This window comes from Seriola dumerili, unplaced genomic scaffold (assembly GCF_002260705.1).
Source record: "Seriola dumerili isolate Sdu_G_001 unplaced genomic scaffold, Sdu_1.0 BDQW01001195.1, whole genome shotgun sequence".
Classification (NCBI taxonomy): domain Eukaryota; kingdom Metazoa; phylum Chordata; class Actinopteri; order Carangiformes; family Carangidae; genus Seriola; species Seriola dumerili.
Window position 1 is genome coordinate 1,188 of NW_019175450.1, and position 13,438 is coordinate 14,625.

The 13,438-nt window shown below is 39.2% G+C and overlaps 1 protein-coding gene across 3 annotated transcripts; it reads right to left on the reverse strand.

Moving 5' to 3' along the window:
- Positions 1 to 357: 357 nt before the first annotated feature.
- On the reverse strand, positions 358 to 12,711 carry LOC111238158 (transcription factor RelB-like). Of its 3 annotated transcripts, none has more exons than XM_022767566.1 (11): positions 12,466 to 12,711; positions 12,180 to 12,200; positions 9,816 to 9,994; positions 6,274 to 6,609; positions 4,632 to 4,798; positions 4,367 to 4,458; positions 4,098 to 4,229; positions 3,861 to 3,965; positions 3,382 to 3,597; positions 3,108 to 3,179; positions 358 to 1,799 (listed from the first exon to the last, which is right to left on the reverse strand). In XM_022767566.1, the coding sequence occupies exons 1-11, from the start codon at positions 12,506 to 12,508 to the stop codon at positions 1,435 to 1,437; spliced, it is 1,728 nt and encodes a 575-aa protein (XP_022623287.1). In that variant the 5' UTR covers positions 12,509 to 12,711; the 3' UTR covers positions 358 to 1,434. The 3 variants fall into 3 exon arrangements, with proteins under 3 accessions (XP_022623287.1, XP_022623286.1, XP_022623288.1); XM_022767565.1 differs by having other exon boundaries at positions 12,150 to 12,200; XM_022767567.1 differs by lacking the exons at positions 9,816 to 9,994; positions 12,180 to 12,200; positions 12,466 to 12,711 and adding an exon at positions 7,945 to 8,069.
- Positions 12,712 to 13,438: the final 727 nt, after the last annotated feature.

Genomic DNA, 13,438 nt, shown 5'->3' on the forward strand with positions numbered 1-13,438 from the left:
CCGAAAATTATTTTCAAAATGATTAATCATTTGACATTTTCAAATGAAAGGTTTTGAAAATAATCATTTAGCCAATATGTCTCCATTTGTAAAAAATGTGGCTTCACAAGTTTCACAAAGAACATGTGGCCTTTCCAAAGACTGGGTGACTCAGCAGAGACCACAAAAAACCTAAGGGGAAAGGAGAAATAAGAGATTTCTTAGAGATTGGATTACTGTAAAATGTGACATACAAGTTTTTAAGAATACCCAGGCATAAGTAGCCTACTTTTGAATGGTAAAGATGCTATGGCTAAACACACCCCAAAGCATTCAATAAAAAAACAACAAAAGACACTTTTAATTCTGAGCCTCTCTCATATGACACTGCTTACATTTAAAGCCAATATGTGACAAGCATAAAATCATCTTCTACACATTGTTGTTGCCAAGATTCATTATTTTTTAAAAGTGAGTGAGCAGGTTTGGAATGTGTGTGGGCAGGCAGATAAGGACAGGTCCGATTCAAAAGTATCAACATCCCTTTTGTCTTTTTTCTCTACAATCCTTAGTTTCTTTTGACATCTATCCAATCATCACAAAAGCAGTTTCTGAGGAAGTAATGACAAAAAGACAAAAATAACACATGAACATTTTATTTTGTCTTGGAAATATTTACATTTCAGTGTCACAGCAAAGGGGGCGGAGTTGGACATGTAACGAGGTGTGAGCAGAAATTTGAAACACTACAAGAGTGAAACTACAGAACAAAGGGAAGTGACACAGAGAGAACGATGAAAAGGAGGAAGACTGGTTTCTATTGCTCTTAAGTGGATTAAATATTAAACAAGCCAGCTGGTGTGACACAACAACAAACAAGAATATTGTGAAGAACAGATCTGAAACTACTGTGTTTTTTGTGTTGTAAAACTAAAATCCTTTCAGACAGCTAGTAGGGATTCAGCTTGTTATTGAGTTAACAAAACAGATCTCACACAAACATTACACTTACAATACAACAGAGAGTAATTTACAGAAGGGTTTCTACTGTTCCCAAGTTAAAGAGAGAAGTTCATGAGTTCTCTTTTTAAAGTTCCACTCGTACTGTGCGAATCACCTTCTTATGACCTTGAGCCTTAAAATTACTGCTAGCAGCATTCATGGACAAACATTTAGGAATGTTAACTTGCTCCCGATTGCTAAAGCCTTGACCAGCGAGGCTTTCAGGCAACAATAAAGATATGGGGTTAAAGAGAGGACAACAGAGCAGAGTTGTGAAACCATATTACCATATCTACAAATACATTGACAAATGCAAGCAAGGAAACATTTTGCTTCATCTCGGATTTAAGAAATGATCTTTTGTGGCACTAAACCCGGAAAGGTTAAAGACATATGTTGGCATTTCTTGCACAGAGTTATGTATTAATTAGTGAGCTTTAGACTATCTCTCCTTCATAGCGTCTCTTCTTTCTTCACCTGAACCGCATTGGACAGGCTGTCCTGTGGCTCTGACTGTGGAGTCTGGTTCTCATTGACGAGCATGTTGAACTGAAGGTCGCTGAACTGGGAAAAGTCCTGAGTGTATGAGCCAAAGTTGTGGTTAAAGTTCATATCCATGTTGGCAAACGTGGAGTTGCCATCGGGGTCCTCCGCAAACTCACAGGGCATGTCAGTGTTGGGGTCGCAAATCGCTTCCCATAATGCAGGATTTTCTAGCAAGTGATTAAGGAGGGCTGCGTCATCAGTGCGGCTGTTTGTGTCCTGGGGCACGTTGTAACATGCTGCCCCTTGAGGCTGCGGGAAGTGGAAGGACGGCTCTGGTGCAGAAGAAGAAACAGATTGTGTTACAGAGAAAATAAATACCTGTGAGAATAATGCTACAACAAATCATGAAGATTATAATGTTCGGTTTTAGTTTAAACCGTTTTAGGAAGCTGTTGGTGCAGTTAAATTGTAATGCATTACACTGACAGGAATATTTTGTCCTCTTTTATACCAATGAGTGTGGTTAGTTTTAGCCACGTGTACCTAATAAATTGAGTGTAAATATACTGCTGTACGGTTAAATACATTGATTGTTATTTGTACTTCAGTATGTATGTATATTAGAATTTACTTTGTATGTAGTAACTCTGTGCATATATATGTATATTAAGCATCTTGGACATTTCATATGAGAGTTTCTTATTTTACGTTATTGTAATAAGCCTAGCACACACATTATCTGTATGAGACAGTCTTCATTCATGTATCATTTATTCAAATTCATGTCTAATTTAATTCAAACCCAATTTTTTTGGTGGGCATTATGGATCTTTTTAAAAGCCTATAATTGTTGTGTGTTGAAAAACACAACAACACATTAATTTAGGTGTGGACACCGATATTTATCCAAGGAAAGAAAAAAAAAAAGACTTCTAATAGGCCTTTTTTACAGCAGACATTTGGACATGCTATAGTACTGAAAAGTACTGGAGTAATGGTGTAATTCATGCTGTAATTAGTAACATGAGCAATGACTCCGTTTCATTTAAGGTTTCCCGGGATGTCAAGCCAGTGAGTGAGCATGCGCAATAGGCCTTTTTCATAGGGAGCACAGGTGTAAATAGTACAATTAATGAAGGCTGAATTTAGCTGCTTCAGTTTCAGGGTGCAGGCATTGTGTGTGTCTGTCACACTGTCATGGCTTACTGGGACACGGAATCTGGGCAGACACGGATCTTAGCCCTGAATTAGTCACCCCTGACTAATTTTAGAATCGGGTAGAAGATTTGCTGTTTTGTGGTGTGCGGTATGAGGGGTGTACAGATGCCCGATTAATTGTCTTATTTATTATTGTCTTGCAGTGTGAGCAATTCCTCGGTCTGAAAACGCACAACAAACGTCTACGATCTCATGTCCTTATTGTTAACGCTATTAGCAACACCAGTGCTTTTCCTTCTATGACAAGTCAAAATGTCTGCTGTGAAAAATACCTACACAAACAATCCTATAATGTCAAAGGCCACTTGCCTCATTTAATCAGTTTAAACTACCCTAACTGCTTCCACATACCAGAAAAAGTAAACATGAATAAAAAAATTTAACTGAAAGAAAGAAAAGAAAGGACGAGATCCAAGCCCCACCTGTTACACAAGGTTTCTCTCTGAAACTGATCTCCGACTTTACTCTACATTTCCGCTTCACCTCATATGGATCTGAAATGAGAAACAGTTTGGAAATACTTAAATAAATATCCTGTTATTGTTTCTGGCCAAAATGATCTGCTGCAGCTTCTTTATAACATGTAACTTTAAGCCTTTTAGCTGTCAGTACCATGTAAAAACTGATTTAAAATGATGACAGGAGTACAATGACCCCAAAGACCAGACAGCTCAGCGTCCTACAGTTCCGACTGACCTGGGTTGTATGGCAAGTACGTGAAGGTAACAGGTTCGCTCTCCATCTGGTCTGAGATGCGCCGTAGGGCGACATTGACGTCAACCTCCCCTGTGATGTTCTGGTCCTGGTAGGGCGGAGTCTTAAATACAATAGCAATCTGTCTGTGCACGTCTGTCTGGGCAAACTCCCCATTTGCCTTCCACGATCCTCGGCTGAATCTGATCTCTATGTCATCTGTGGATCAGTGATAACGGAGAGAGCAGTGTTAATTAAGAAAAATTAGAAAATGACCTAAGAATTATCACCAAAGCTGACATGAGAACCCAATATTTTTCAGGTTATTGGCCTTAAAAAGACAACTGATTTCAGTTTCCTCTAAAAAGGCCTTCAAAAGGTCAAAAAATATACTAAGAAACGTCTTAAATATTGGTCAAGCCCTCATGTTACTGATTCTGACCTTTTATAAAATATGTAAATATTTTTAGTTTTCCTCTCACCTTTCTGCACTTTGTCACACAACATATAGATCTCAGTCTTGCCAGTGCAGGGACCTTTGTACTGGTTCAAACAGGTGATCTTCAGCTGCGATGTAGTTGTGGCCTCTATGAAAGAAAAAAAAACAAATGACATGCAAAAGTATGTGACAATCAGGAAATACATTTTTGGTGCAGCCGGTTACAGCACATTGTGGTCAAGAGTTGTAAATGCTCAAATGCTGTTTGGCAATGTCTTACTCTTGTCATAGATCGTACTCGACACCACTGGGCTGAGACTGTCCTTTCTGCCGTCCTCCCACTCGAGCTCACACTGAAAGCACAGACGCACTGCATTCATGTCCAGGTCTTCAATGCCCTTTGAGTGACCGGCTAAGGGATGAAAAGATGCAAAATCAGTTGATACGAGGAGTCACAGTGAAGAACCTATATAAATAGATGGATGTATAGAAAGCTATGATTAGGTGTGTGTGTGTGTGTGTGTGTGTGTGTGTTAGCATCCCACTCACTTTTAAAGGGGTCAATATTTTGGCTACTTCTTTTCTGAAGTGAAAGGTCGAGCTCTTTCCTCCTCACACACTGGATACCAAGGTTAGCAAAGCTGCAAGTTAAAACAGGTTATGAAACAAAAACATTTTTTGTCAGGATATTTTTTTGTCAGGACATTGTAAAAGCTGAAAAGATATAATGATATTAGAATCTCAGCTAAAGAAGAAACTTATCTCGTACATATGACGTTGCTAGGAGAGAGATAAATGAGACATGGATGTGCACCTGTGACGCCGGTTGCTATGAGGGTTGAACGTGACCACACAGATTCCTGAACCATTCGGGCAGTCTTTACCCACAAGGCAGTGGGGGTGAGGCCGGTGTGGGAGGTCTTTGGTCACCAAGGAAACAGTGACTGTGACTCTTTTTATGAAGTCAATGGGACCCTGAATCTGAGAGAGGGAACAAGACAGGACAATAAAAGAGGGAAGTAGGTCAAGCATCGTCCTCCACAGCTGATGTAGGACCAACAAACGTCCTGTTTCCACCGACATTATGGCACTCACTGGCAAATCAATTTACTTTAGATATGTTAAAATCTAATCTGTGAAAGAAAAACAAGCCAACAGCAGGTGTTCCACCTTCACACACAAACATGACATGACAAGTGTTACAGCAGGATGAAAATAATGATAATGATCATTTCTCAAACAGACAAATAAGGAGGAGAGCCATCAAATTCAGTAAAGTAAAATTCTAATATGTTAAATATTAAAACATGCACAAGATGTTGCCTGACGTAGAGTGACACACATTGCAGTCCAGCATAGGGCTGCATCTCACACTTATTTTCATTCTCTATTAATTGTTTTGTCTATGAAATATCAAAGCCATCAGATTCCCAAAAATGCAAATCCAATGATTCTTAATTGACTGTGACATATGGCAGTCAATTGTCAGAAATTGGCAACTATTTTTATAATTGAATAATCTCTTTCAGTCAAACAGCCAAATATGTGATGCTTTCCTTTGTCATACATCACAGTACACACTGAATATGAATATCTTTAGGTTTTGGACAAAAAAAGTCACTTGAAGATGTTATTTTGACATTTTACAGATAAAATAATTCTTTAAGAAAATAATCAGTACATTAATCAATGAAACTAATCATTTGCTAGAGCCCTCGACTGAAATGATCAATCGTCAAAATAGTTGCAGATTCATTTTTTTATGATTGACTAATAAATTAATCGTTACAGCTCTAATCCAGAGTAGCTGCCGATCCAAGCCTTTATTTTTCTTTGTGCTGCTCCTGTATTTTTGCACATATCAAATGTTCTCCCCTCCTTTTTCACTGGGTTCTGTGTGTTATCACCAACCAGCTTTAAAAGCCTTTTTCCACAGTGTACTGTGGATAATAATCATTCCCCCTCAACCAAATTCATCAAGGAGAATAAAAGATGAAAAACAGGCAGTCATGCCAAAAAAAAAAAAAAAAAATCAAACCTGCCAAATTAACCTAAATGTTAAGCTTGACTAACTACATTTAAAATACACAAACTGCATAAATGCACAAACTTTTTTTCTGTTAATTTCTCCAAACAATGTCTTCCTTATTGAGTGATGGTGTTTGCAGGAGAGGAGATGAGTGTGTAGGAGTGTTTGTTAGTATGTAAGCAGGGTCAAACCGCCCATCTTCAACCACATTCAAGATGGGATTTGTGGGGACTTTCTAATTGACTCCAACAACCCACATCCCTCCAGCAACGCCCTTCTACAAACGTCTGCACGGGGGGTTTAAGTATCAACATCAAATAAAATCAACTGTAGGTAAAATTTGCTGGTCTCTAAGAGCTGGTAAACCCCCTTTAGGGTCAAAAACGAAAACCAAATTTAACTTGTATCAACTTCATGATGACTGTACCTCTATTGCAGGCTGAGTCTTGTTGGTGTCAGTGCTGGACACGCCCAAGATGCTACCGGCTGAGCGTCCTTCACACTCGTACCGAAACCTCATGCCTCTGTCCTTGGGCTCCTCCACCACCACCAGTCTAGGCTTCTCTAGAATCCGCTCCAGCATGTCAGTGTCTCCGTGGTTCTGAGAGGAAACACCGCTGGAGCTCCTAGAGGTGGGTTGGCACAAGCCTTGACCACGGCGAGAGGAACTGGCTAGAGAGGTGGCAGCCCGGGAAGGAGGAGCCGACGTCATCTCATTGGAATCGCTCATCTGCAGCAGGGGCTGAGGGAAACTGCGAGGGGGCTGTGGAAAGAAAAATAACACCACAACCTTACTCACAACATTACTTAATTGAGTCCCACTGAGGTTGGAAAACTGTTGGAACAAACACCTGGTCAAGACAGCAGCATAAAAAGGTGCAGAGGAAACAACACAAACGTTTAAGGCTAAGAACAGACACAATTAAGAGGGGAGTCATTAACCATAGAAATACGATGGTCTTGAAATCGGCCAGAAATATCAGATTTGTCAGTTTAATGAGCAGTTTGATTAATCGATTAGTCAATCCCCAGTCATTTTTCAAGCAAAAATGAGAGCCTGAATTCTGCAAATATTTGGCTTTTTTTCCTGCTTTTCTTTTTCTTTCATCATTGTAAACTGAGTATTTTGGGGGGTTGAGGGTAATTTGGACTTTTGGCCAAACAAAACAAACATTTGAAGACACCTCCTTAAATTGGGAAAACAAATATTGACATTTTTTTGACATTTCATAGACAGAGATACCAAAGGCAAGGAAAAGGTCAAAAGTCTCTCCTCTCCCATTAATCATCTCACAACCCCTCAGGTCTGTGACTCTTTGGAGGAGCTGATAATACTTACTTAATACTGTACTTTTACTGTTAAAAGGGGATTTTTACATTCTTGTATTTGTAGTTTTAATTAAGTAAAACATCTGGGTACTTTGTGTTGGCTTCCCCTTAACATTAGAAAACATCAACTTACAATCAGAGGAAACTGATCAGTCACAGGTATGTTTTCAAAGTATATACTAGAGAACCAGATGTCTGACATCCATTATAGCAGATGACAGTGGAGGTGAAGCTTTCTACAGTGGAACAAGCAGCAAAATGAGTCAATACATGTTTTTCCTTCATACATGTGCTTTGTATCAGTGCATAGAGTTAACCATGTGCTCTTTGACTCCTCCTTGCATTTTCATGTCTTTTTTTTCCGTTAGACCACAGGCCATGAAGCTTTTCCGCTCCCACACTGCCTTGGTGTTTAATACCCATCTCTCTGTTCTGCTTTTACTTTCTCTCTCTATCTGCCTATCATCAATCAAATGTTTGTGTCCAGTAGGGCCTCCAGTGGCCTTAATGTAAAACTATCACAAACCAAAGTTTTAGTCCTTATTCTGTAGCATCAGTTTTACAAAAGATGAATCATCAAACCTGCAGGGAACAAAGAAGTAAAGAAGTTGACTCCTTTCGCACCCGTGTAGCAGTTAAATCAGGCTGAGGGCTAATTAAACCGTTGCCGCAGAGATCTGGATGATGCCTCTGCATGAGATCATGTTTCAAAATATCCTTTTGAGCCACAGATGTCTGCTACCGTGTTAGCGTGTAAATCTAGACATACCTGTTCGACCTTAAAACCACTGGAGCTAAACAAAAGCCTGGCAGATTGAGCCAGTGAACAGGAAACAGGAAGTCAGCTAGACATGATGTAGATCGACCAATTGAAGAAGCAGTGTGGCGCGAAGAATCCAACCTCTAACCCGCGTTGGGTTTGGCTTGTAAACAGAGAGGACAGCAAACTGAAAGTAGGAGTCAGATTACAATTCTTCCAAGTCGTCTAACCGCTCCTCCCCCTCCTCTGCTTTCTGCCTCCACCCAGAGAAAAGCATGCTGGGGAGGTGTGTCAGCCTCTCACAGGCCGCAAACACTCATAACTTTTTATCAAACGGTTTACACACAAAAAACTCCCAAATGCAGCAATCGCACATGTGTAGATCATTTGCTAACAAAGAGTTAAAGCAGATTTCTGGTGCCCTAAAGCATTTATACCCGTCTGTGCAGGCTACTGCGTCACTACACTCTTATGAGATTACAACACTTCTCTGTGCCGTCTGTAAACCACGTGCTTTATGGGAAGAGCCTGACCTGCCTGGATGCCTAACTGCTGCTCTGCACAACAACAAAAGACCCATCTGCAGGCTGCACATGTACAACACTGCAGTTTATTCCACAAACATTTAACACTTCAGAAACCTCCTCACTAAAACAGAAAGGAATCCCTTCTATTGTTGGGGGTAACACTCATGAGTTTTCAGCAGCAACATGAAGTCAATATCGATGAAATAACTGACTGTATCACACTGTATGTGAACGTTTGTACCCGCACAGATCAATTACTAGATAGCAAAGATGGACGTATGTGGTCTGGGGTTGCAACTCATGATTGTTATGATCAGTACTGAAGCTGCTGATTGTTGTTTTATTTCATCTCTGGGTCTTTAAAATGTCCGAAAATCTTGAGAAATACTGTTTACAAGTTCTCAGAGCCCAAGGTAACATCCTTGACATGTTTGTCTGACAGACTGTTTTGTCCAACCAATAGTCCAACATTCAAAGATGTTCAATTAACAATGATATAAAGCTGAAAAACAATTAATTATAAGAGTTGTTGTCAGAAGTTATTGTCTAAATCTGTTGAAAAATCAACAATTCTATTAAATCAACTATTTGTTTTTAGCTTTACTGTCGTTTAGCTTAGATAACGACGAGCTGCTTAAAGACAGTTCTGGTAGCAGAGAAAGATGCCTGAATTACGTTTTTAAAATGACCTCTGAATTCAGTCTTATTTACAACTTCTGTGATACTCAATGAGCAATAATCTTTTGGAAAGGGAGCTAATGTGTATAACTAACAAGGTTTCTGCAGGGTTCACCAGGTTGAAGACATCCCATTGAACACAATTTAATACATTAACTATAATCAGTGACAAACAGCTGGGATGAAAAGGCCCAAAATTATTTACAAAGTGCATGAATTTACTGATAATTATACCACAAATTTGCTACTGTTTTTAATTCCCAGCAGTATATCAAAATATTTATCACATCATAGGAAATATCATTAATTAATCAAACAACCTTTGTTAAATCTGGACCTGGATAAACAGCAAAAAATGGATGGATGGATGGATAGATATGAATTTCACAAGGTCAGTTTTTTGCGAAAGACAAAAAAATACTTTTCAACACCTGCAGTTACCCTGTAATAAATTGCCCCATTTGCCCACAACTGGCTACTCTTTCTTTTAGCACACTACCCACACCTGAAAGAAACACCTTCATGCTTGACTGTTGGATGTTGCAAATACTCAGGAAACCACTTACTGAGGTAGAAACCGTACAAGACCAGACACAACAACACAAATGACAGCACTGGTACAAATACACAAAACTCTCTAAGAGCAAACTCAAGGATGTTTTTGAACCCACTCACCAGATGTGCAGTGCCCCTCGACACCAGCACTGGATTTGAAGACTGGGAGGAGCTCTGTCGCACCGACGTTCTGGGGTGCTGGCTGCGCGGCAGCTCAGAGAGGTCAGTGGGAGGGGGACAAGGTCTAGGGAGGGCAGCTGATTGCTCACTGTCCTCTTTGATGATTTCATCAATGAGATCTATAAAATACATATACATATATATATATATATATATATATATACAGTTGACAAACAAATAGCATCTCAAATGGAAAATTAGCACTGAACCCATGTTAATCTACAATGTCTGAGAACAATTATTCTAATCCAGATTTCATGACTGGTAATAAAGTAAAATAAATGTTAGGCACTTTTCATGTAACCCAAGGACACTTTATATACAGAAAACAAGCAAAAAATCTATGTTAATGAAAAAGTTTGGCTAAAAACAAAGGATATAAAATGATAGGTAGCACTTTATTTTACAGTCCCATTATTACTTAATCATTTCCTGAAAATTTCCTGGAAAGAATCGTTTAGTTTGGTTTCAATTACAGGAACTTACTTGTAATTACAACCAAATCATATAGTTCTTTCCAGGTCTTAGATTATTTGGAGTTATACTATTATATTGAAAATAGGATATAATAACTAAACTAATCACGAGACATGATTCATCAGGATCCAAGTGTATTGCCACCTTGGCTAAACCCTTTCCTGAAGAAATCCCTGTGCTCGAGTATTTTGTATTTCTGTATTCATATTACATATGTGTCACGCTCGGTACTGTTATTTTTGTATATATGAACTTAGGTGTCATTTACTCCACACTATCCTTTATCTTCTGTATCAGGACACTTCAAAGTGCTTTATCCTGTTAATACCATGAATAGTTACCAAAAAAAAGATAACACATTGTGTTCAAGGAGTTAATTGAATCCCAGGGATGGAAGACGTACTCAGATCATTCAGTCAAGTAAAAATACCAATACCATAGTTTCAAAATATATTGCAAGTTAAAGTTTACTTTCATAACAAGCAAAAGTACAGGAGTATTGCCAGTAAAATACACATGAAGTATCAAAGTAAAAGTACTTGTTCTGAAGTTTTAACTATTTTATTAGTAGTTTAGTCCAGTGAGTCCCAGGCTAAGGGGTCAGGCCCCTTCATAGGGTCCCCAAAGAAATCTAAGGGGTTGTGAGATGATTAATGTGAGAGAAAAGAAGAAAAAACAAAGTTCTAAAATACTAATTCATATTCATTCATTTGGGCTTTTCTCTAATCTTTAATTTGGTTGAGAATTTTTACTTGGTTATTTAAATTAAACCATCTGAGAAGTTGAGAGAGGAAGTCACTCTTTACTGGAGCAAATGACAACTGTGACAACTAGACACTGTTTTACTGTAGACTCTCACATCAGAATGGTTGAAGACTACTGATTTAACCTTTAACCTTTAAAATACAATACAGTCTTTTACCAGCTATAAAAAGGAAGAGGAGGAGGAAGAAATGTATAATCTCTCTTTCTGAAATGTAATGGAGTAGACGTACGTATAAGTAGCATAAAATGGAAATTCTCAAGCAGCCTGCAGTTTCAAGGTACCACTAGTATACTAAAACACAGTACTCGAGTAAGGGTGTTTGGTTACCTTCCAGTGAAAGTTAACCAGTAAAAGGACCGCAGGTCTTGCTGCCATGGTTACTTGCAGTTAAATTTACATTCTGATTTAGACCTGTGGTTGAGGTGTGTCTGACACTTGCAAACCAAACAGAAACTAGAGTTTCCTGCAGCCGTGCCATATATTAACAAAAAACATGTCAAATGCATTTGGAGCAGGCATAAGCAGTCTACTTTTCTGCTAATGGCCCAATAATCAGCAACAAATGTTTATAATCAAGTAATTGTTTAAGTAATTTTTTTAAAGAAAGAATGTGAAAAATTATGAATATTTTCTGGTTTTCTCATACTTAACGTGACAGTAACTGATTATCTCTAGGTTTTGAAAGCCAATCATAATAATCTGAATGAATAAACTTAGGGTTTTTGGGAATTGTGACGGGACTTTTTAACCTTTTTCCTCACATTTCATAGACTTAGAGGTAAGTTTCAGCTTTTTATGCAATTTATATTTTAAACTGAATGCTTAATCATGCTGCTAAGTTTTCTGAAATGTTATTTTGTCTTGTGTTTCATTGATTTGTTTAGTTCTGCACCTTCCTAACTAGAGGCTGTGTGTGAAACATTACAGCACGAGATAAGGAAGCAGAAATACTAATGATGCTTTACTTCTCCTTCTGCACAAGGTCAACTTAGGTCATACTTTGCCTTACAACATACACATGCACGACTCACCATACTCATACTCGGTGAGTCCATACTCACCGAAGTCTGACACCCCTCGCTCTGCAGGACAAACAAAAAGCAAACTGTCAGTCACCACAATAAAACACAACAGTTGTGGTTGTAAATGTTGAACTTGCACAAAGTAGAGCAGTAACAGTGGGAGCGCAGGAGCCGGGTAGGAGCGCTCTGGTCCCGGGAATGGGTGTTGGCTCCTCTGCTCTGACAAATCACATGCCTGAGGATGATGTCAGCTCTCACACACAAACACACACGCACACATATATACACAAACACACAAACATAAGAACTAACACTTAAAACCTACCCGAGGTAGGTTGAAGATGGCTGACGATGTCCATGTCTTTCATCGCATGTAAGGAGTCCTTTCAGACCATGAACTCTGCTGTCGTGTCCTTGAATTATTTCCAAACCGAATAAATCCCGGTATTCAGGCGTCTCTTCTCGGTCAAATCTTCTCTCTTTACTTTAAAACAGCTCGGATAAGTACTCGTCAGACGAGACAGCAGCTCTGAGTGTTTGTGCCAACTCGTGAGAAAGCGTCACACCGACTTGAAAGCATATCTCGAATGATGTCTAGAGCATTATTTGCCTGTTTTGTTTCCGCAACAGCCTCTGCTGATTGGCTGGTTCAGGGTGTGGAAATCCCCTCAACGTCACGTCGACTCTCTGACGGGAAACCCCCCTGGGACACCAGGTACCCCTCCGTAGCCTTATTATGCTTAACGCAATGTTTTACTAATTTGAATATCCACAGTTTTCATCTCAGAAGAACTTCCGGACCGAAAAAACGACACTCTTTTCCATTAAGTAATCTTACCGCACGCCTCAGTGCTTTTTTGTTTTTACTCAGCTTCACTGCAAATGCAATGCAAATGCAAGGTAAAACAATTGACAACTATTTAAATGAGCCTCCATCCCAACTCGCAGTGCCGAAATGCAGGAGGCAGCGTTTCCCCGATAAATAAATTAGGGATTTCTCCTGGTTGCATCATGCGGCTATCCTGCTGCTGCGTCTCACTTTTTCTACAAATTGGAGAAGCGGGAATTCCTAACTGTATGAATAATTACGGTTTTCAATCTACACCATCAACCGCCATGCACGTGTAGTAATTGACCTTAAAAAAGTTTCTATTTTCACCCTTTGCTGAGGTTACGGGGCGCAGCAGTGACACCTACTGTTCATATAGACGAGTTAACGGAAAAGGAAAGCGAAAGCTGAGCCGTTTAGAAGAAGCAATGATTCAGGCAGAGCCATAAAAACAATAATGGATAGATAA

Coding starts and splice junctions, on each gene's coding strand:
- LOC111238158 (XM_022767565.1), bottom strand. CDS start 12,508: ATGAAAGACATGGACATCGTCAGCCATCTTCAACCTACCTCGG. Junction 12,201..12,465: donor CCATCTTCAACCTACCTCGG/GTAGGTTTTAAG, acceptor TTTGTCCTGCAG/AGCGAGGGGTGTCAGACTTC. Junction 6,610..9,815: donor CGAGGGGCACTGCACATCTG/GTGAGTGGGTTC, acceptor TTCTTTCCACAG/CCCCCTCGCAGTTTCCCTCA.